The 24,560-nt window shown below is 40.1% G+C and overlaps 1 protein-coding gene and 1 pseudogene across 1 annotated transcript; one reads left to right on the forward strand and one right to left on the reverse strand.

Annotated features, from left to right (window-relative positions):
• Nucleotides 386-11,513, reverse strand: LOC110261485 (annotated as a pseudogene).
• Nucleotides 11,140-21,327, forward strand: LOC110261482 (histone H2A type 1-C). The gene is made up of 2 exons (XM_021098432.1): nucleotides 11,140-12,283; nucleotides 21,169-21,327. The coding sequence occupies exon 1, from the start codon at nucleotides 11,759-11,761 to the stop codon at nucleotides 12,149-12,151; it is 393 nt and encodes a 130-aa protein (XP_020954091.1). The 5' UTR covers nucleotides 11,140-11,758; the 3' UTR covers nucleotides 12,152-12,283; nucleotides 21,169-21,327.

Consider the following 24,560-nt stretch of genomic DNA (forward strand, 5'->3'; position numbering starts at 1 on the left):
TGTAGTTGCCTTGACTTTAGGTTTTTCGAGCAAACAATTATTGAGAAGAGCCTAATGTCAGAGGTTGGTAGTCTGTTATAATAGTCTCAGAAGAAAACAAGGGCTTCGCCTGAGGAGATAGGGAAAAGAGCAAGCCTATATTTGAAACACTTCTGACGTGGAAATCAGATAATGAGACTTTCAAACTTCTGATGCAAAGTGAGGTGGAAAAGTCTCTTTTCATTCTCTCAGTCTCATACACACACACACACACACACACACACACACACACACACACACATGCACATACACATCCGAAACAAAAAATTCTGAAAACAATACTCATTTAAGTGCATTCTGATGCATTTTAATCTAGTTTTTGGGTGTTTTGTTTTGTTTTGTTTGCTTTTTTTTTTTTTTTTTTTTTTTAAGGGCTGCACCCAAGGCATATGGAAGTTCCCAGACTAAGAGTCACATCAGACCTACAGCCGCCAAATTACACCACAGCTCATGGCAATGCTGGATCCCTGACCCACTGAGCGAGGCCAGGGATTGAACTCACATCCTCGTGGATACCAGTCAAATTTGTTTCTGCTGCACCCAACGAGAACGCCTAGTTTATTTATTTATTTTTCTAAAATTCTGGTTGTGCATCGTGAGATTGATTTCACAGCCCACTAATGAATTGAGACCTTCGGTTTAAAAAATCTTTCTCCTTGGAGAAATATGTACTTGGTTTCTCTAAACCTCAGTGATCCCTGAGAGGTTGTGCCATTAAATGTCAGGGGCTTAAGGATCATATTATAGAGTCGACCGAGCCTTATACTTACAGGTGGACAGGGCATATCCACCTGTTTATTCATGGCTATAAACCTAACAACGAATTGGATAATTTTTAAAAATTCTCAGACTGCGTAATAAGTCCAGAGGGGAAAAAACCATGATTCATATTTTGCATTACAAATCTAAGATACCGCAAAAACAAGTACACATCTATGTATACAGTATATATGTGTCAGTCATTATCCCAAGTGTGCTCCCTTTAAAAAATTTTTAAAAAAATGTAGGAATTCATTTTATAAATGAGGAAATTGAGTCACAGAAAAGTCACAAAACTTGCCCGAGGTCTTAGAGCTAGGGTACAGGAAGGCTGGGATTTGATGTCCAGAAGTCTGGCTTCAAAAGGTTCTGCTTGGATCTGGGGTTGCTGTGGTGTAGATGGGCAGCTGAAGCTCTGATTTGACCCTAGCCTGGGAACTTCCATATGCCAGGAGAGCAGCCCTAAAAAGACCAAAACAATGTAAAAAGGCTCAGCTTCTTCCATCTCATTCTGAGTCTGCTCAGGCTACTCAAACAAAATACTCTAGTCTGAGCGGCTGTAATACTAGAAATTTATTTCCTCACAGCTCTGGACATGGGAGGTTAGGGTACCAGCATCATCAGGTTCTCATGAGACCTTTTTTCCTAGCCTACAGATGGCTGCCTTTTTGCTATGTCCTTGTGCGACCTTTCCTCAGTGCCTGCAAGCCAGGAGAGTGATGGTTTTCTTCCTCTTCTTATAAGGCCATGAATCCTATTGGATTAGGATAAGGACCCCATATTTACGACATCTTTAACCTAAATTACCTCCTAAAAGCCCTGTCTCCAAATATGGTCACATTGGGGGTTAGGGCTACAGCATATAAATTGGGGGTAAGAGGGGCATAAATCAATCCAGAGCAGATACTTTGCTCATGGAGTGGTTAGGAGGCTTATAAGAGACAATGTATGTAAAAGTAGTTTTAGTTACACATAACTAAACACAGTTCATTACTCCAGCACAGTCCTGGGCAGAGGAGACCCCTGATAATATTTGTTTTTCTGTCTTAACCTAAGATACTACTTATTCTTTACAAAGTGCTTTCCCTGGAATGGTTGCAATCATGTCCATCATTTTGCAGCAGTTTATTTCTTATGGGGTCATGGTTAATAAAAACAGTAAAAAACTATCTTCACTCATAGCGAAAGAAATTACTTTTTTTTTAATTTATCAGGTTAACAATGCTTTAAAAATATTTTCAGAGTGACTACTGTAAAACAGGAGTTTTCATATTATGGTAGAATTATAAATCGCTGCAGTCGTTCTGCATGGCAATTGGACGATGTACATATTAAGAGTCTCGAAAACTGTTTTTGCCTTGTGACTTAATATTTCTACTTCTAGAAGTCTATCCTAAGGAAATAATATTTAAAAATGTTTAAACAAAGATTTATGTAAACATAAGTGTGATCTGTATGATTTACAATGCATGAAAATGAAACCCTAAATAGCCAGTAACAGACAACTAATTACATAAATAACATTTTCATTAAAAAATGTATTCTCTAGGTATGTTACCTAGAAAGTTATTTACATGTATATATATATACAGCATGATACCTAAATTCATTTTATATGTGATATATATTTATTGTTGGTGTATTTCATATATATGTTCATAATCATATATATGTATCTTATATACATATAGAAAAGATACTAGGAATCATTTTATTATTCTGTTTTATATATTTCTCTTTTTACAAATTTCTACAATGAACATTTTTTTATACTTAAAATAAATGTTAGCCAAGTTCTTATTGATCCTTCCATGACTGTTAAAAATATTTTATCTTTCTAGGACCAGTCATTTTTCCTGACTTATTTGTGAGATGCAACAGTGTCCAGCAGTAAATGGAGGTGGGAAAATAGATTTCTAAAGTCCATTTGGTCCTCCTGTAAAAAGAGAAATTGATTGATTAATTCTCTTCTATAAGTCATCAAATATGATATTGTACTTGACTCTGAGGACAATAATAACAACGGTGATGGCTAATGTTCATTGGATATTTGCTCTGTGCCAGGCAGTGCCCTAAGCACATTATAGATACCAATGCATTTAATCTTGTAACAACCTTCTGAGGGACCTATGATGGTCCCACCAGCTTTATAGATGAGGAAATTCAGGCTCAGAGAGATTGAGTTTCCCAGGTTGCACGGTTATTGGACGGCGATTCCTTATAGTATACCCCTGCCCTCTAGCATTTGAGTTTACTTGTGCACCCCAAAATAAAAGATGAGTATGATCTAGTCAGTGTCCTGTAACTTATATTTGAGTTAAATCTTATAGGGTGAGTAAGAATTTTCCAGGTGAGGAAAAAGTATTAGGCATTTCACGATATATTTCACAAAGGAGATACAGTGACAGAGGCAAGGTGATTGGGGGTGAGCCTTGTGGAACTGCCTGTGAAGGATGAGGATACACATATTTAATGGCCACACCAAGCCAAGGATTGAATCTGAGCCACAGCTGCAACCTGCACTAGATCTTTTAACCCTGTGCACTGTGTGGGTTCGAATCTTGGCTCTTGCAGCAACCCAAGCTGCTGCAATCAGATTCTTAACCCAGTGAACCAATGGAAACACCAAAATGGCACATTTTAATCTTCAGTAGTTTTATATTCTGTCCTACAGCTGACTTTGGGCCGATTATAGTGGGGGGAGGGAAGTGGGGAAAAAAGTAAAGGAAAATGAAAGAAGGGAGAAGAGGAGGAGAAGAGGAAAAAAAGGTTTGTTCTTATTGCTTTTGAAGGCTTTTTGTTGTTGTTGTTTGTTTTTTTTTTTTAAACTGTCAGAGAACTTGATTTGGTCAGAAGGCAGTGAAGGGGTCAAGGTTTTACCCCAGTAATGCCTCTACTAAGTGCATTGGTCTCCTCATGGAAAGAGACAAGCACCATCATTTCTGTTCCTTCATCCTCTGAGCCTGAAGCTGGGAGATCTAATACCAAGGATAGCTTTTTCTATTAAGTACTAGACAAATTTCTTATTGGATGATAAGCTATGTAAACCTTTTTTTTTTTTTTTTTTTTTTTGTCTTTTTTAGGGCCCGCCCAAAACATATGAAGTTTCCCAACTAGGGGTCCAATCAGGGCTATAGCTGCTGGCATACATCACAGCCACAGTAATACCAGATCTGAGCCTCATCTGTGTCAGCTCACTGGAACGCTGGATCCTAAACCCACTGAACAAGGCCAGGGATTGAACCCACATCCTCATGGATGCTAGTAGGGTTTGTTAACCGCTGAGCCACAATAGGAACTCCCGCTATGTAAGTCTTTAAATGGGTCAACCAAAAGCTCACTTTCCTCCTCAGAACTGAGGTGGGACAGTAAGAAATTAGCTGAGCCTCCAAATTTACTCTTTTTTCCTAATTTATAATTAACCCATCATACCTGAAAATAGGTCAAGCTGATTTTCAGAGTCCAAAGAATTTAATCAGAGCCTAGAATGTCTTGCAGGCAAAGGTCACAGGCAGCTGTGTATCTGGCCTAATTTATTTTTATGCTTAGTCATCCAGGATTGCACAGGGTAAAAGTCCAGAAGAGCTAATTAATCTTTAATACCTTCTTAATTTAGTAGTGCTGGGACTCCCTGCAAAGCTGAATCTACACATCCTTTCAAATCTGGAAGATTCAAGACAAATGATAGCTATCATTCTCTATGTCCTTAGGTATATGCCTAGAGAGCTAAGGATAAGTGGGGGAAAAAATGGATTTTCTTTCAACCTGTTGGATCAAGGTAAATGCAATGCAAATCTGTTGGCAATCTTTCCATATCACTTGTGAAATTCCTACCATTTAGGAAAGACCAGCTCCTACCAAGGTTTTCAGCCATAAGCTGCCTTAGGTCCCTTTAAGGTATAAAGAAGATTATAAATGAAACATGTCAAACATCACACAAAAACTGAGCACCTTCTATTTGCCAGGCACTCTTCAAAGTGTGTTCTATGCCTTAAAGATCATTGATATTCCCAAATATCTAGAAGATTGGTGCTATTACCATCATCTTCAAGATATAGCAGAGGCACAGAAAGATGAATGACTTGGCTCAGTCTTACAATAGTTGGCAAGCTGGGAGTCAAACTTGGGATTTATCTCTAGAGGCTACACTTTTTTCATCAAGGAGCAATGCTAGGCAGCCATTTTAATGGCATGAGAACATTTCTAGACAAGTATTTTAAATTTGCTACTTCACTTAGTCCTCACCCATCTTCATGAGTAGGTAATTATTACCATCCCACAGGTTCAGAGAGGTAGGTCTGTCAAATGGCAACTCAAAGACGCTTAGTTAATTATTAGCAGCACATTGTTTACTTGTGTGTAAGGTATGCCAAGCAATAGATTTATTTCATCCAGCAAAGTCAAAAAACTTATGTAACAAAAGGAGGGAAACAAATGCCAGGGACTACCTAGGAATAGGATATCAGTTTGTTCATTATTTTGTGTAGAATAGAGTTCAAGGTGAACATTCTGTTCTTACATAGACCAATGAGGACTTTCAAAGAAAACAATTGGTGATCCTCTAGAAACTCAAGCTTGGCCATGAATCATGTATGACAGGTCACCTCTGTGAAATATAGTCCACTGACCCTCAATCAGCATTTCCATCTTAGGTAGGTCATATTTCATTTCTAGCATCAGAATCTCTCAACTTACCCACTTCAGTCAAGACTCTTATAAAGGCATAATGGCTTTTAGTCTCTTCTTTATAACATTTAGTCATCTGTGCATTAGACAGAGAAGGACAAAAAAGTTATGAGGGCAATCACAAATACAATAATGAGATATTTGAAATCTGTATTACCTCCAAGGACTTAATTGGACGTGTCTTAATAAGATCAGGTCTCAAAGATCATCTTGATGGATTTAAGTTAAATAAATGTTTTTTTCATAATTAGAGTTTTAATTTTAGTGGGAGCCATATTCAGAAATAAACTGTATAGCACATATTCTTTCGTTCAGGAAATTTTAGTCAAAACAGAAACAGCTAGGCTTTGAGGATTTTTTTTTTCCCCTAATACTTGGGAAGACCAAATCTGAAATCTAATCATTGGAAAGACTGATAATGGAGAAAAGGACAAAAGAGAGTAACAAAACAGGAAGGAGAAAGCTTCGCATCCTAGATCTCCACTTTTTTTAGAGTAATATTTAAAACACAACATAGAGTGATAGTAGCCAGCACTTTGAGGTGAACCACCTGTCAATGAATGAAATCTTGACAAGGCACAACAATTAATTAAAAATCCCATTTGAATCCTTAATTTTTCTCTTTCTTGGAGTGTTTTTTGTTTCCTTGTTTTTAAACCAAACCTAGTAAACATTACGTGCATCGTTTAGTATATGCAAAAAAAATCAGATATTTATATGATAAATTATTACGTGGTAAATTCAAAGCCTTTAACCGCAGCTCTATAATATATTTACCTTATCAGTATACATAATACAATACATATTTAATTGAATTTACTACATTAATGAACAGTATTAACTTCCTAATTAATAAACAGACCAGGAGCTCCCATCATGGCTCAGGGGTTAACAAATCTGACTAGGAACCATGAGGTTTTGGGTTCAATTCCTGGCCTCGCTCAGTGGGTAAAGGATCCAGTGTTGCTGTGTCTGTGGTGTAGGCCAGTGGCTACAGCTCCGATTTGACCCCTAGCCTGGGAACCTCCATATGCAGCAGGTGCAGCCCTAGAAAAGATAAAATAAATAAGTAAATAAATAAATAAACAGACCAAACAACCATTATTTGTGTACATATTTGGTTTTCTCTGTAGCTATCATACTCGGTAGAGTAAGAGCTGTTTGTGTTAACAACAGCCCTTAAAAAAGGCAGGCGATTGAGTTCCCTCACAGGCATAAGGAAACTGGGAGGCCATGCAAAACCTGACTGGTCCTCTGGGACGACATGTACAATTGACATTTCCCTTTAACGAATTTAATCAAAAACAAGCATATCTCTTTCCCTTTTCCTCAGGCATCTACGTATTTTCTAACCTGTTACTCTATGGTCATTCTTAACTGTGTACAAAATAAAAGACTTGCATAGATCTAATGATTGTTACTGGTAGGTATTTTGTACCCTTCAATTTAGAAAGTGTTCAGGTATGCAAAATTAGGCATTTATTTACTCATTATTCACCTAATTTCTTTAAGTTATCCATAGACTTTGAATTCGGTATTTAAACTGACACATTGAGCCCTTGTGATTTGTAACATTATAAAAATTAATTCCATTATATGAGTTCCCTGATGACTCATGGGTTAAGGATTTGGCATTGTCACTGCTGTGGCACTGGTTACTGCTGTGGCCTGGGTTCAGTTCCTGGCCCAAGAACTTCCACAAGTAAGGCCAAAAACAAATGAATAAAATTTTAAAATAAAATAAAAAAAGAATCCCAGAGTTCCGACTTGGCGCGGCAGAAACGAATCCGACCAGGAACCACGAGATTGTGGGTTTGATCCCTGGCCTTGCTCAGTGGGTTAAGGATCCGGCCTTGCTGTGAGCTGTGGTGTAGGTTGCAGATGCAGCTCAGATCCTGCGTTGCTGTGACTCTGGCGTAGGCTGGTGGCTACGGCTCCGATTGACCCCTAGCCTGGGAACCTCCATTTGCCGCGGGTGCAGCCCTAAAACAAACAAAAAAAACGAACAAACAAAATTCCTTTTTTAAAATTATGTTATTTACATTATCACCATCTTGTAATAATTTAGTACAATGTGTAATTTGTGTAATGTAAAATTTTAAGTAAAGTGGTTAACTGATCTAATCAGTATATTGAGTTGAAGAAATTAAGTAAATTTAAATTAGGTTTTTTGTTTAAGAGAAAATAACCCCTGTATTTGAGTAAACTAGAATATTTTACAAACATTATTTTTATAACTATATTATGACAGTAATAAAGAAAATGGAGTGTGGAGTTCCCATTGTGGTGCAGTGGAAACAAATCCGACTAGGAACCATGAGTTTTCGGGTTTGATCCCTGGCATCACTCAGTGGTTAAGGATCCGGCCTTGCAGTGAGCTGTGGTGTAGGTCGCAGACGGGGCTCTGATCTGGCATTGCTGTGGCTGTGGCGTAAGCCAGCAGCAACAGCTCTGATTAGACCCCTAGCCTGGGAACCTCCTTGTGCTGTGGGTGCAGCCCTAAAAAGACAAAAGACAAAAAAAAATAAAAGGAGTAGAGCCATTTTTTAAAGCAAAATTAAGTTATCAAATCATCCAAAAATTATCTTAATTAGAAATATGATTTTTTTTTTTTTTTTTTAGGGCCACAGCAGCATCTGGAAGTTCCGGACTAGGAGTAGAATCAGACCTACAGCCACTGGCCTAAGTCACAGCCACAGCAATGCCTGATCCCAGCGCATGTGCAACCCATACTTCAGCTCAAACAATGCTGGATCCTTTAACCCACTGAGCAAGGCCAGGGATAGAACCTGCATCCTCACAGATACTAGTCAGGTTGGTTTCCACTGAGCCACAAAGGGAACTCAAAAATGTGTGATTTTTTTTCCAACGAATGTATTAAATTTATTAATATTTAACCATGTATTAAAATGTTTAAGCTGTTAAAAAATGGAGTAGTCTTGTTTCTTATCTTGTAAGCTGTTACCTAAGACCACTATATAAATTCAATTAAACTTTCTTTTTTTGTCTTAGTTACAACTTAAAGAAGTAGCACATTTAAAGGATCAGGAGAAATATGATTTTGCTCTTATTTTAAATTGATGTGATTTTTCATCTTAGGTAAGCTATTTAAAATTCTAAGTTTACATGATAATATTTTAATTTCGCGCCGAGGTAGATCATTTGCTCAAAATTACTTGTATTCATAAAGCAGAAAATATTCTCAATCATCATATAAGTTGGAGGGGCTTATTGTGAAACTGGAACAGCATTTAAAGGTATTTAATTTAAAAACAAAGCCAGAGATTTAAGTGATGATCAGTTAAAGAAACAAAAGGGATTAAGACCAGAGATCCCTCAGGGAACATCATTACTGCAAATATGAGTAAATTCTCTGATACCTTTTTAAGTTTGGTAGGAAATTCTAATTTTCAGTGCCATAACTTCACGAATAACTCATTAGGGTTTATAAACTATTAAATGTTTATTTATAAAGGTATTAGTAGCCCTCTTTTTTTTTTCCTTGTTCAATAGTTCTATTTATAATGACACGTTTCTTCTTTCTGACCCAAAGATCCTGAAGGGACAGTAGTTTTTTGGAATTATTGAAGCATAAACTTTAAATGCTTCAGCCAATTGCATGCTGGAGTTTCCATTTCCTTGTTTTCTTTCTTGTCTCCAGTTAAGTCTAACATTTAAAAAGTTTTGGCAGTTACTTTAATTTCTTATTATCTTTGGAGCAGGACTGTTATTTTTACAGATACTGACAATTATTTGGATTCATATAGAGTAATCCCCAAAACAGAGTTTTGAAAGGAGGAAATAAACTTTGATTTTTAGTTAAAAGAACCCATAGTACATAGACACAAAAAGCCAAACAGAGTAGATTCCCTCAAAGGCCAGAAAGAAAAACACCAAATTCCTGACCCTGTGTTCTCAAATGCCAGAGCATATCAGAATTCTTAGACAAATACAAACAACCCAAAAAATTAGCAAGAAACCAAATTCCAAATACCCTGTCCGCTAACATCAACTAATCACTTAATGATCTGACCTAAAACCATTAATGTGTATCCAATCAACTGAGTACAGTCTAAGAACCAACATAAGAAACAAACTTAGGCAAAAAATAAATTTTAGTATGCAAGAGTCAAGGGAAGATGAACAGAAAACTCAGTAGCCAGGGCTGGCCAAGTTCCTGAACTTCTTTTGATTACTGTGGTAGGAGTCAGGTAAACAATGTCTTGGTGGAATCGTCAAAAAATAAATGGTAAAGGAATTAATGATTAGCCAGCCTGCTCTCGTACTGAAGAGAAATCAAGCAACAGAACTACTTCATCTAATAGAGACAAACCAGAATTTATTTATAAGGAAAAAAGGGAAGAGAAGAAAACAAACCAATCAACTTGCAGTCGTTCTGGGAATAGTGAATCTGTTTGGACATTTATGGTGTAAACAGATTGGCAGTGAGGAGACATTTGTCTGACTTGGGACAATTAAGTCCTTGGGCAGGCTCACTAGGGGCAGAGAAAAAAAATCTGTTTTAGTTGTTTAAGGACTTGGGGAATCTTAAAATTTGGCTGATCTCCTGTGACAAGCATCTGTCATTGTCCTATATATTTGCACTTCTGCCTTAATTGGGCCAGGGCTGCCCCTCATTTCTCAGGTAACTTCCAGGTTAGACAGCCAATGATGGTGAAGTCCTGCTCAAATTGTCTGTCTAGCACCAGACAGGCCTCAGTATTTTTCCAAGATGTCAAAAGAAAACAGCACATTTAAGATCACCGGGTCTTTATGTTAAGCAATCTAAATGATACGCTATCTTACCCCAAATCCTACCAAAAAAACACCAAAACAAATGAAAAAGCCTTGTTCTCTTTGTAGCCAATTTTACCTCCTGTATTGTCCCACTTTTTTACAAAAAAAGCAAATTTTACTCCTAGGTTCAGAAAATGTGTTCTAGACGAATAAAATAAAATGGAAAATGTGTTTCACTCACCTCAAAATCTTCCCTTAGAGCAAAAATGACCAAGTGCTTAAGGGAATGCGGAATTTCTCAGGAACCATCTCCCCCCGCCCAGGACTGCCAGGTAAGGAAGTTTCTCTATTAGACACTTTGTATTGCCAAGTTCCATCCACAGCGCCCCTGCTCTCTTCCCGCCTAGTTTCCCGAACTTACAGGAAGCTTTTGTCAAATTGCAAGCGTCCCTAAAGCATTCAATTCTGACTGTACTGGTTACACAAGGCACCAGAAACCTAAGCAGGTTTTTCATGTTCCAATCACCCCAGACCAACTGCAGCACACTGATCACTGCAACCCACAAAATAGAGTGGACTTTACACTTGGGGGCTAAGCCCTAAGGCAGAAAACAGTGATTAACACTTTGGCATGACCGTGTCAACAACACAGCAGCGGTTTTAATTGTGTAACACCTTACACCCAATTACAAAGTTACAAATAACTCTACCACTCACGCAATCACACAAAACCAAGTGTTAGAGATTGCAGCTCTCTTTGTGGACATGTGGGTGGCTCTGAAAAGAGCCTTTGGGGTAAGTGTAAAGATGCTTACTTGGCAATTTATTTCGAGCTGGTGTACTTGGTGACAGCCTTGGTGCCCTCGGACACGGCGTGCTTGGCCAGCTCCCCAGGCAGCAGCAGCGCACGGCCGTCTGGATCTCCCGGGACGTGATGGTCGAGCGCTTGTTGTAATGCGCCAGCCGCGAGGCCTCGCCGGCGATGCGCTCGAAAATGTCGTTGACAAAGGAGTTCATGATGCCCATGGCTTTGGACGAGATGCCGGTGTCCGGGTGGACCTGCTTCAGCACCTTGTACACGTACACGGAGTAGCTCTCCTTGCGGCTGCGCTTTCGCTTCTTACCGTCTTTTTCTGGGCCTTGGTAACCGCCTTCTTGGAGCCCTTCTTCGGAGCGGGAGCGGACTTCGCTGGCTCAGGCATTTTGAACCTGAAAAAAAACCAAGATCAAAATGAAAGCAGGAAGCGGATTTCTGGTACTTATAGGGCCTTTATGCTAATGAGGGATGCAGAGCGTGTCTTAGTTAATTGGAAGAAAAACAGCAAGGCTGTCATCTATGGGCAGAACTATGCAAATGAGGGATGGAAATAAAGCTTTTCTATTGGCTACTTGACTGTGTCTGGTTAATAGCCAATCAGGCAACAGAATTTACTCCCCAGGAAATGCCTATAAAAGCGGCTGTGTCTTACCTAGTTGTAGACTTGGTCTTCCATAACGACTGGTCTTGTCTTGTTTATTTTCTTTTTATTTTTTTCCTATGTCGGGACGTGGCAAACAAGGAGGAAAGGCTCGGGCCAAGGCCAAGTCTCGTTCCTCGCGCGCCGGACTCCAGTTCCCGGTGGGCCGAGTGCACCGCCTGCTTCGCAAAGGCAACTACGCCGAGCGGGTGGGCGCTGGCGCTCCGGTATATCTGGCGGCGGTGTTGGAGTATCTGACAGCTGAGATCCTGGAGTTGGCTGGCAACGCGGCTCGCGACAACAAGAAGACCCGCATTATCCCGCGCCACCTGCAGCTGGCCATCCGCAACGACGAAGAGCTCAATAAGCTACTGGGCCGCGTGACCATCGCTCAGGGCGGCGTCCTGCCCAACATCCAGGCCGTGCTGCTGCCCAAGAAGACCGAGAGCCACCACAAGGCCAAGGGCAAGTGATTAATTAGACCAGTACCAGGGTTTCCGGAAGTGCTTTCAAACCCAAAGGCTCTTTTCAGAGCCCCCCACTATTTCAAAAAAAAGAGCTAGTGACATTATAGATGAAAGGGGAAAGAAAAAGGCGAGGCAAAGGTAAGTTAATTTTTACCGGAGCTGGGATAATAAAAACTTTAGGTTTTTAGAAAAAGTTTGAGATGTAAATAGAAGTGTGCCTTTGCAGGAAATCTAATGATAAGCCAAGTTGCTACGTATTTAAGATAGTCGAGTGATGTGGTTTTGATCAGTAACTTGTGTGGCTTACCTGCAGAGGTATTTGGTGGTTCCTATAAACTTGACTAGCAAACTGGTTCGTGAGGGCAAAGGCCAAGTAAAATGACCAGGCTCTCTGGCGCCTCATCCTAAACTGCAAGCAATTAGACTTCTAATCCTGCAAGGAAGTTAAACTCACACTCAGTATTCGCGCTAACCTTCAAATACCATCTGGAACCAGAGCATTAAAAGGGCATCTGAATATTGCCTGGAGTTAAGGTGGTAGAACAGACTGAATCTAGATTGGAATTGTGCTTTCTCCATTTACAAATTGAGATTTGGGGCCAATTTCTAACCTGGTAACAGTCTTATATGTAAATTGGGGGTAGAGTGATGGTGTTTTTACTGATTTTTTTTTTTTTTTTTCCTGACAAACCACCTAATGTCCCTAGCCTAGATCAGTGCCTGACAGTCAGCAAACTAAAATTGACTTTATATAACGTGCTCAAGCCCCTAGGTTCTGGATGCAGCGGAAAAGGGATTAGAATAGGGTGACAGGCCTCCCCAAAACAGTTAACTACTAGGGATCTGGTAAATTAGCCAACCCAAACCAAAAGCGTCAATCTGGGTCTGTGCAAAAATCCTTAGGATCCTATTTTCCAGGGTTCAGTATCCAAGTGTTTCTTCTGGATGATGGTACTTGGATGGGGAATGATTAAGGAGGCTAAGTCAGCCAAAGAGTGGGACCTGGACCACCTAGGTAGACACACTCATTCGAATACTCCTGGAGCTTCAATGAAGCATTTTGCATGGAGTCATTCTTTGGAGCATTCAAATTCCAGTGTGCAAGGAGAGATAATCTAAACAAGCTGATTCCCCAGGATGTGCCTTCCTCTTTCTAATGTTAGCACAGATATCCCATAGTCTTGAGGTAGCTCCATCCTTCTTTTCAACTCCTGTGTTACCCCTCCATCACCACCAAACCCCCGCCCCCCTCCCCTCACCCCCTGAAACTACCTGTCAAAGAACTGACTAGAGTGAGTGTAGGGTGAAGGCAACATGGTAGAAGAAGTGATTACCTTAATGTTCATATGTTACAATTTCCAGAGGTTTTAACTGATAGCTGGACCAAAAATCACGGCATTTCAGGTAGGAGCCCTCAGGACCAGGTTTCTGCCCAGCATTTCTTGTATGTTGGAGATCTTGGATCCTTACATTGGAATTGCTTTATATAAGCCTTGGGATAGTTTTCATTGACTTGCCAGGTTGGCTGTGAACCCAGCTCCACACTCAACTAGGTGTGTGACCTCAGCTTTAGGTGCTCAACATCTCCCTGTGTCCATTTCTTCCCATATGCCTGCCTTTGTCTTGTGATGGAAAAAGTGGGCTCAGCAGCACGGGTTCTGAAGTAAGAACCTAGGGTGCTAAAAGGAACGGCCAACATTTACCAACACTAACATATGTCATGCGTGCAGCATGTTAATTTAGCCAAACAGTCTTGGAAATAAATAATGTTCCTATTGCAGTCTTATTTTTATTTATTTATTTTTTTTATATTTCTTTTTAGGGCATCGCCGTGGCATATAGAGTTTCCCAGGCTAGGGATCTAATCAGAGCTACAGCTGTCAGCCTACACCACAGCCGAAGCAACACCAGATCCAAGCCAAGTCTGCAAACTACTCCATAGCTCACGGCAACGCTGGATCCTTAACCCACTGAGTGAGGCCAGGGATCGAACACGCAACCTCACGGTTCCTAGTCGGATTTGTTTCTGCTACACCACAACGGAACTCCCCTATCTCAGTTTTAAAGATGAGGAAACAGGAAAAGAGCATAAACAACTTATGCAATTCCCAAGGTCAGGAAGCCAGTACTTCTAACCACTGGCTATAACCAACTGCTCCCTAAGAGATTGTCAGAATAATGAAATAAGTAAAAATTCAATACATAATGGGTTTACCTTTGCCCACATACCAGAATATTAGTAATTGTGTCATAAACTCTGCAAAAAAATTTAAGTGAAGGAGAAGCGATCTCTCTGAAATCTACATAGAGGAGATAAATCTTGACAGTGTATTAGTCACACATTTATGTGTTAGCTAATGTGCTTTAGATTTAGTATGTGACAAGCAAAACAGGGGACAAATGGGGAGATGGTTTGGTAAGGAGCCATAGGACTTGATAAACTTACTGTGGTGAGTGAAGAAAAGAGTTAAGAAGACTTGAATTGGAATTCTCTTGCCTGGGCTCCAAAAATAAAACTGTGACTACTTAAGAGTGTGATACAATGTGTTAAATTTGTTTATCAAGACCTCCTTAAGGTCAAGGCTCCATCTTGTTAAAGTGTTGATAGTCAGGATAGACCTTAGCATGTAAGAAGCACTTGGTAATTGGACGTTGAGTAAATGTTGAGCTGAGTCAGTGGCTGGGCCATCAGGAAGCACTTTGTTCTAGCAGGTCAGTTTATTTCCAGAGGAGACATTAATTATATACCAGACTAACAGGCTTCTAATAACATCTTCTCTTACCAGTAACAAATCCCGTCAGAAAATCCATTTTGCATTGGCAACTTATTTGGGGAGCTTCAAAGAAACACAGCAGGTGCCATTTGACCAGCTCTTACCTAAGAGGTACTTTTAAGAGGCTGTTCCCCAAGCAGAGAACATTTCTCGGAGCTCTGGCCTAGCTTTCCCCTCTCCAATATTGTTCTTTGCCTCTTACTTTGAAATGTCACTGTTTATATCCAAAAGCCCTAGTTACCATTTGGGAAAATTCTCTAGTGGGCAATAAACTCTCAGTAGCTTTTAGTTGGTTTCCAGCCATTGAGTAGGTCTTGATCTACCATCCTCAAAGGTCCTGGAGGGGCCTATTTATAGAGGGACAAGTTGATTGGAATGGTAAACCCAGGCCTTCTAATTACTGAAGACACCTGGGCACCAGGGAAAATAGGTTATCTCAGGGATTTATTGAGATGTGAGGCTGAGACAGATTCATTATTCAAGTACATAGACCATTCTAAACAATACAGATCAGTTTGACACAATATCACCAATTATAAAATCCCCTTTAAAATATCCAAATAATCTATGCAGCAATATCCTTTCCTTTACTCCATCCATATATCATCCATTCACTTCTCTCTTTTTTTTCTTTTCTTTTTTTTTTGGCCAAGCCTACAGTATGCGGAAGTTCCCGGGCCAGGAATCACACCCAAGACAGAGCAACAACCCGAGCTGCTGCAGTGACAACACCAGATCCTTAACCCACTGTGCCAAAAGGATCTTCACTTCCTATTTTTCAAATGTAGCATTTGAACTCTTTTTTACAAGTATGAGGTTTTATAATCTTTTTTTTAAAATATATGTACTTTAAGGTTAGAAGTAGATTACCTTCAAAGAACTTGTCATCAGTTAATCCTAAATTATAATTATAAATATAAATATTCCTGTAAAGTATAATGCACATGGATTATTAAATACATTAGGAACTTAATCGAGGATTCTCCATACATACTAAAATTAAGAATAAGGGCTCATATGTAGACCCAGAATTCTTTTGCTCTATTTTATTTTAATAACTCAATACTGTACCAAAGTAGGACTAGCATTATCAAGAGAATTACCAAAAAGCAGCTGTAATGTACATTTACACCCAGAAAACGCTATCATTAGTAAGTAGACAAATCTCTAGGAAAATACTAAGTATAACCATTATAACACCAAAAGAATTTGGAATATGACATGTATACTTTAAAATAAAATGAATTCTCTGACATATTAATGTAGTCATATTAAAAATATCAGAACTTCATTGGATTTAATCACATCACAATTGTTTAAGTTGTAGGATGAGCAAGGAAATAGAACCAACATCACTTAAGACTTAGGACTTCGGGGTGTTTCTTATAGTTGAGGTTCTTTCTGAAAGAAGCACGTGTACTATGCCTCAGGGTCTCTATTATGTTACTTGACTGCCAGCAGGAGCTTAAACTTTAACCACATTCCTCACTCTCAGAGCACAAGGCAGTGGCAGCTAAGCATGTCCATTTCTTTCTGGATTCAGTGAGCCAGAGCTGAAAGTACAGGACTTGACTTTACACCATGATAGATTGTCCTTGTATTAAAAATCTACCTCAAAATGGCCAGACCAGGAGTTCCCGTCGTGGCTCAGTGGAAATGAATCCAACTAGATCCATGAGGATGCAGGTTTGATCCCTGGCCTCACTCAGTGGGTTAAGGTTCAGGTATTGCCTTGAGCTGTGGTGTAGGTCGCAGATGCCGGCTCCGATCCTGCGTTGCTGTGGCTATGGTGTATGCGGGTAGCTGTAGCTCTGATTAGACCCCTAGCCTGGAAAACTCCATATGCTGCAGGTTCGGTTCTAAAAAGACAAAAACAAACAAACAAACAAACAAAACGGCCAGACCATCATGTGCTCAAAATTTTAGAAACCTGGAGCTTGGTATTATCCCCTATTTACTGTCTCTTTGATGATTTTATCAGTGCTGTGGTTTCAAAGGCTATCTACATGCCATGATTTATTTATTTATTTATTTATTTATTTATTTATTTATTTATTTTTTGGCCAGAGATGCAGCATGTGAAAGTTGCCAGGCTCGGGTTGAATGGGGGCTACATCTGACAGCCTATGCAACAGCCAGCAGTACCAGATCCAAGCTGCATCTGCGAGCTACACCATAGCTCATGGCAATACCAGATCCTTAAGCCACTGAGCAGGCCAGGGGTGGAATCTGCATCCTCATGGATATTGGTTGGGTTCATGACCGCTGTGCCACAATGGGAATTCCTATATGCAATAAACTTCTAATTGTACATCTCTGGCCTTGAGCTCATCCCTGAGATACAAAGGTGTGCAAACAAGTTTCTACCTTGGAACCCAAAAGGTCTCTCAACCTAAATACAGTCAAGATACAAGAGTTAAATGATGCTCCCTAAGGTTATTATTCCCACCAATCCTCCCCAGCTCAGTCAATGACATTACTGTAAATCCATGTCTTCACACAAAAATTCCAGGAGTGAGCCACACCTCACTTTCCTTCATCTCCACACATCCAGACTATATCTGTCATGTCACCTATACCTTTAATATGTATCTTAATTTATTCACCATGCTTTTTACCATGACCTGAGGGGTCATCCATGATCATCTCTGGCCTCTGTCCAGTTCCCTCACTTCATCTCCATCTCTCTGTCCAGCTACACTGGTCTCTTTTCCCACCTGTGAGGACCTTTGCTGCTTCAAGACATTTGTACATCCTCTGCAGTGTCTGTCCTCTATTTTTCCTCCGATAAGCTCATTCTCAGCTCTTCCTCAGTCAGGCCAATCTGAAATAGACCTACCCAGATGGATTGAAGATCCAAATATCAAATAACAATACTAGATGAAATTTTAGGGAACACTTTGTATGATGTTAGTTTTCTATGTGTGTGTCTTTTTTTTTTTTTTTTTTTTTTTTTTGTCTTTTTGCCATTCTAAGGCCGCTTCCTGCGGCATATGGAGGTTCCCAGGCTAGGGGTCGAATCAACCTGTAGCCACTGGCCTACACCAGAGCCGCAGCAACGCAGGACCCGAGCTGAGTCTGCAACGTACACCACAGCTCACAGCAACGCCGGATCCTTAACCCACTGAGCAAGGCCAGGGATCGAACCTGAAACATCATGGTTCCCAGTTGGATTCATTAATCACTGCACCACGAGGGGAACTCTTCTATGTGTGTGTGTTTTTTTGTTTTGGGGGGTTTTCTTTGTTTTTTTTGGGTTTTTTTGTTTTTTGTTTTTGTTTTTTGCTTTTTTAGGACCACGTTTGAAGTTCCCAAGCTAGGGTCAAATTGGAGCAATAGCTGCTGGTCTACACCCACAGCAGAATGGGATCCAAACTATGTCTGTGACCTATACCACAGCTCACAGCAATGCTGGGTCCTTATACTACTAAGCAAGACCAGGGATTGAACCCGAATCCTCATGGATATTAGTTGGATTTGTTACCTCTGAGCCACAATGGGAACTCCACTATGTGTATGTGTTGAGGGGGAAGTGTAAGTGTCATTATTAAGCAGCACAGGAAAGACAAATGCCATATAGGAAGGGGGACATAAACCACATAGGCCAAAAATAAATTTACCATAGAGTGTATAACAAAGAGTGAATTGTCATGAAGGATTTGCAAAACATTATTCACAAAAGGTTAATGGCTTTAATTTACATGGAAGACCAACAGACTGCTAGGAAAAGGAAACAATAACAGAAAAATACTAAATAGGATATTTTATACCTTTTATTAGATTCAAATAGATAATACATATGAACAAACAAACATGTACAATAGTTCACCTTCCTAGAAGTTAGTTTATGCATATGACAGGAAAAAAGAAATAGCATTTCTCACTTACAGATGGACAACTACTAAAATCAACAATACTTAGGATACTGAGGATGAAGAAGGATTGCCACAGTTGCACAATCTTTTAAGAAAATTTCCTGGCAAAATATGTTAAAATTTATTAATAGACTCTTGACCTTTTGCAAAGCAAAGTAGTATTAGATAAATAAATAAAGAGGAAAAAAATAGGAAGTAAGGAAGAGAATGTCTTTACCATCTAAAAATAAAAGCTCCATTATATGAGATTATATAAGGAGAGATTGTTAACCTGTATAAACATCTGTGTGTAAAATGTTAAAAGAAGACTTAGGAGTTCCCATTGTGACTTAGTGGGTTAAAGACTCAATGTTGTCTCTAGGAGGATGCAGTTCATCCCTGGCTTAGCCCGGTGGGTTAAGGATCCTGCATTCTGGCAATTTGCCACATAGGCAGTAGATAAGGCTCAGATCCAGTGTTGCAGTGTAGATGGCAGCTGCAGCTCCAATTCAACCCCAGCCCTAGAACTTCCATATGCCACAGGTGAGGCCTTAAAAAAGAAAAGAAAAAAAAAAAAAAAAGAGTGGGTAGGGGTATGCATCTAGGAATTCCCTGGTGGCAGAGAAAGTTAAGGATCTGGTATTATCATTGATATGGCACAGGTTCGATCCCTAGCCCTGGAAATTTCACTTGCCACCAAAAAACAAAAACACAAACAAACAAACAAACAAAAAGAACTGTTAACTTTGTAACAAAGTATAAAAAGTAAAATAGAAAGGTAACCTCCTTTTGCTCACTTCTCACTCCAAGTTACTTTGTAGTAATCATTCTGTTTAGATTCTTTAAAAATCTGTCTAAGATTTTATTTATCAGATCCCTTGTTGTTTGCCTCTCTCTATGAAACTCTCTGCTCCATGAGGTGGGACCTGTTCTGTCTACACAATGTGACATCTCAGCATCTAACAGAAGGCCTAGGACTCAACTCTCTGGTGAATGAGCCAAGAAATGTCTATTGTAGTCCAGAAAGCATATGGTTATCTACATATCTGTATAAAAGTGTCTGGCCACTAACCATTGTTAATACATTGCCTATTGTCCTACACAGCTACCAGGACTGTGGTGAAATTTGGAAGTACCATGTGCTCCATTTGTTTTCCACACTCTACCTTTCTAGACCAACCTCGCCAAACTTAATGTCTCCTGATAATCCTCAGTGGCCTAGGAAGTCCTATTTCCTTCAAGAGCCTCTTCTCTGCCAGCAGATAACATGCATAAAAGAATCCCCTTTAATACCCTCCTGGGTCTGGGGTTACTAAATGTTTGCTTAGAATAATGGAAACAAAAGGGTCACACAGCTGGTGCGTGTGACCAAATCCATGCTGTTTCATCCACTTACAATGCATGCTCTGCACAGAAAGCCACTTTGCTGCCCTTTTACATTCTAATGCAGGGATTAGCCAGTTAACATGATCATTACAGGGTGACTCTGTTGAAAAATTCTATCATGTATCTCCATACCCTGGCATGTCACAGCCTCCCCAGATAGTAGATCTTCAGTAAATACTCAGAATGAATATGCAGAATTAATGTGTTGGCAACAAAACTTACATCTGCACAGAAATGAAATAAGCACTAAGCTGCAGGGATTTGTGAGTTTATTCCTGGGTGATGGACCTTTTTTAGTCACCACTTGGTTTCAAATTCCAGTTGCTAAATGTGGAGGGAGATACATGACTAGTTCTAAAGCCACTCTGTCCAATATAGGCCAATGGCCACATGTGACATTTTAAATTTAAATAATATTAAATTAAAAAGTCATTCGTTATGCTAACCAATTTCAAGTTGTTGGTGGCTTCTGCATTGGACAGCAGAGGTAGAGACCATGTCTTTCAGTGTAGAATGTTCTACCAGCAGCACCAGGCTAGGCACTTCTTGTCCCTCTGGGCTAACGTATTCAAGTGCACTAAACCAGCTCCAGGTAGCATCTGAAGATACGGTTGCCAGAGAAAATATAGGAAGTTCAATTCAATTTGAATTTCAGGTAAGAAACGAATAATTACTTTAGTATAAGTATCCCCCCAATATATTACATGAGACACACTACACTACAACAAAAATTGTTCTCTATCTGAAATTCAGATTTAACTAGACATCTTATATTTTTATTGGCCAAATCTGCAACCCTATCTAAAGAGTGAAATTAGATCACCTTCCCTGGAGACAGGGTCCTCTTACCGTGAGTAGTTTTTAATGTGAATAAGTGAAAAGGGCTGATACCCAGAAAGAAGCAGACACTTTATGAGGAAACAGGTTTGTCAGTTTTTCTGCATGTGTTGAGTATGGCTAAGAAAGAAGCTCCCAAATACATTTACATTGGTTTCTTCTCGTGCCTTAGGTTTCAAAACCTGCTGACTCCAAAGAGATGTGTGGATCCAGAGCATCCCATCAAATTCATCAATTCTCAGAAATAAATGCATTGGCACCGGTGTTCTGACGTCATTGACTGATCCTGCACCTGCAAAATTTTCCCTATTAAAAACTTTCTCTGGGTTTCTTTCTTTGTGTGTACTGTGTATTTTGGGGATAAGGAGAGTAAAAGGGGAGGGGTGGGAAGTACTACTTCGGAGAAGCTCTCTTTAGTACAAAATGTACTTTCTTGAGTAAGTAACACATCGGAGAGTTCAATCCAACCCAAATAACAAGGTATACACTGAGAATCTAGCTTCTTGGCTGGATTACTCCACTGCTACCTAGATAACACAGTTTTTCTGGTGTGGCTGCCCTCTGTTAGTTCATGCTGATGTGAGTCAAGAATGAAAGCATGCGGAGTTCCCATGGTGGAGCAGCAGTAACGAACCCCACTAGTATCCAGGCAGACAAGGGTTTGATCCCTGGCCTTGCTAAGTGGGTTGAGGATCTGGCATTGCTATGAGCTCTGGTGCAGTTTGAAGATGCTGCACAGATCTGGTATTGCTGTGGCTGTGGCATAGGCCAACACTACTCTCTGATTTGACCTCTAGTCTGGGTACTTCCACATGCCATGGGTGTGACCCTAAAAAGACAAAAAAAATAAAATAAAATAAATGCATGTTTTATCTCCCTAGCCCCTAACTTTCATTCTTAAAAGATAGTAGACATATACACTTGCTGTTGTCTATAAATATATATCTTGGAAAGCTTTCCAGATGTGAACATGAAGGATTCACATTATTGGAGTGTGTGGAGGCATCACAGTTTATATAGCTGTCCCCTGTTGGTAGACACAGAAAACAACAAACCCTGAGTTATAGCAAAATGGAAATTGTTCTAATACACTACTGGGATGGTGGAAAATGAATAGAAATTCAAGTCATTCTTGGGTTGGTCTCAGGGTTTTCTCCTTAAAAACTGTGGCCTTAGCCAACTTAATAGAGCTTTTTTGTTTGGTTGGTTAGTTTTTGGTTTGGGGATTTTTTTTCCAACATCACCCATGGCATATGGAAGTTCCTGAACCACGGATCGAATCTGAGACTAACTGGCACCTCCAAAGAGAAAAGCAGGATCATTAACCCACTGTGCCACAATAGGAACTACCCCAAATTAATCATTTTGAACCTCAGTTTCTTCATCTGTAAAATGGAGGTAATACATACCTTCAGTAACTATGAGAATGAAAAAAAAATTGGGGACTCTAAAAAACAACACAAAATTATTCAACTTTTCGACTCCATTTCTTTTGCGAGAGTTATATAAAATAGATTGTAATAGCAGCAGTCTCCCCACATTCTAGCCTGGAATGAGGAAATGAATGATGGCACAGAGAAGGAAGAAGACAGTTTCATTAGTTACTTGGTTGATGGCCATTTTCTCACGTGGGAGTTAGAAGCCATGCCTTCCCAATCTGCCTGCCCCTTTTGCCCCTTCTACTCTCTCCTCCACTGTCAAGGTCACTTGTTTTAAAATTTATTTTACTGAAATAGTTAAGAATGTCTCAGTACTCTAAAATCTATGTGTTGGGGGCTAGAGGCCTGGATGGTTGATTGCACTACTGCCAGCTCTCTGGTATGTACTAGTCACTCCAGAAATAGCTGATGAAGTCATAAGGCTGGGTTGTAAGGACACAATCAACTTAATTGTAATAAATACCAATAATAACAAGTCTCTACGAAGTGGTTTGGGTGGGTGTGCATACACACATATAGATATGCATGTACTCCTGGCACAGACATGTGGTGAGACATACTGGAAAGACATGGAAATCTGGAACAAAAATCTTTGGGTTTGTATTCCAGCCCTGCCATTTACCAAGAGTCAGACTGGGGTGAGTTACTCACCATCCCTGAAAAAATCAGGTTTTTCCTTTGTAAAATGGGATGATAGCACATCCCAGAATTTTGAAAAACCAGTCAAACAAGATGGCACCTGAGAGAGGACTTGGTGCCTCATAAAAGCTAATAAAATGTGTACAAGATTATATAAAGTCAGAGAAAGAGGAGTTCCCATTGTGGAGCAGAGTAAATGAACCTGATGAGTAACCATGAGGTTTCAGGTTCAATCTCTGGCCTCGCTCAGTGGGTTAAGGATCTGGTGTTATCCTAAGCTGTAGTGTAGGTCGAAGATGTGACTTGGATCCCGAGTTGCTATGGCTGTGGTATAGGCCAGCCACTGTAGCTCCAATTTGACCCCTAGCGGGGGAGCCTCCATATGCTGAGGGTGGGGCCCTAAAAAAAAGCAAAAATAAATAAATAATTTTTAAAAAGTAAAGTCTGGAAAAGAAATAGAAATTATCTATCTATTGATCCATCAACACATATGGAAAGTAGGAGAGGATGTTGGGATTCCATGTTGGTATTGCTCGGTTCCAGACTCAGAGATTGGAATGACTGCAGTTGTGAGAAGAACTGTCCGCTTCTGGCAGCATCTCCCCCGAGGCAGAGGAAGCCTCCAGAGGAGAGGGCCTGGCAGTCAATACACCCTTACCTGCCACCAGGTCTCCACCGGGTACAGAAGCAGCAGTCCCAGTGGACTGGGTGTGCCTACACCAGAGATCATGGCAACACTGGATCCTTAACCCACTGAGCTAGGGAAGGGATCGAACCCACGTCCTCATGGATACTGGTCAATTTCATTTCAGCTGAGCCATGACAGGAAGTCCTGGGTGGGTGTTTCAGACTCAGCTGAGTCCCTTTCCAAGAGCACAGACTCCCAAGAAAGGGATTCTGCAAACAAACAGGGATGCTCCAAACTGCCTACTCCATTTTTGGCTCAACTTGATGGCCCAGATATGGAGAATCATTCCTACTGGGTACCTGAACTACTTTGGCAGAGAAAAGAAAATGTGAAATGCCGTTAAGGAAAAGGGCCTTAAACACAATAGCTCTGTCAGAGGAAAGAATAAATGAAAGGGAAACTACAGAAGGAAACTTCTATTTCCTTTAGCTCAGTCCCTTCAGGCTGTGTATGAAGAGAGGGGCCCTGAATCAGTTGGTATTTACAGAGTCACAAAACAGGTCAGTGGTTTGTCCATGTCCACACACTGAGTTATAATTCTTCCCTGGCCATCTTCAGCCTCTCAGGCCTCCGGTGGAAAATCTGCATGTCATTTTGAATGTTTCTTCCTTTCTTTCTATTCTATGTCCAGTGTAGCATCAGAATTGGCCATGGTGGGAATATTTACATGCTGAGAAGTAACAAACACAACAAATCTGGATTTGGAGGGATTTCCTGGAGAAACAATGGTTAAACATTTACCAGCAAACAACTGCATGAAACACCCTTTGTTTCTGCTCCACAGGGGTACTCCCCGAT

The sequence above is a fragment of the Sus scrofa genome, chromosome 7, assembly GCF_000003025.6.
Source record: "Sus scrofa isolate TJ Tabasco breed Duroc chromosome 7, Sscrofa11.1, whole genome shotgun sequence".
Classification (NCBI taxonomy): domain Eukaryota; kingdom Metazoa; phylum Chordata; class Mammalia; order Artiodactyla; family Suidae; genus Sus; species Sus scrofa.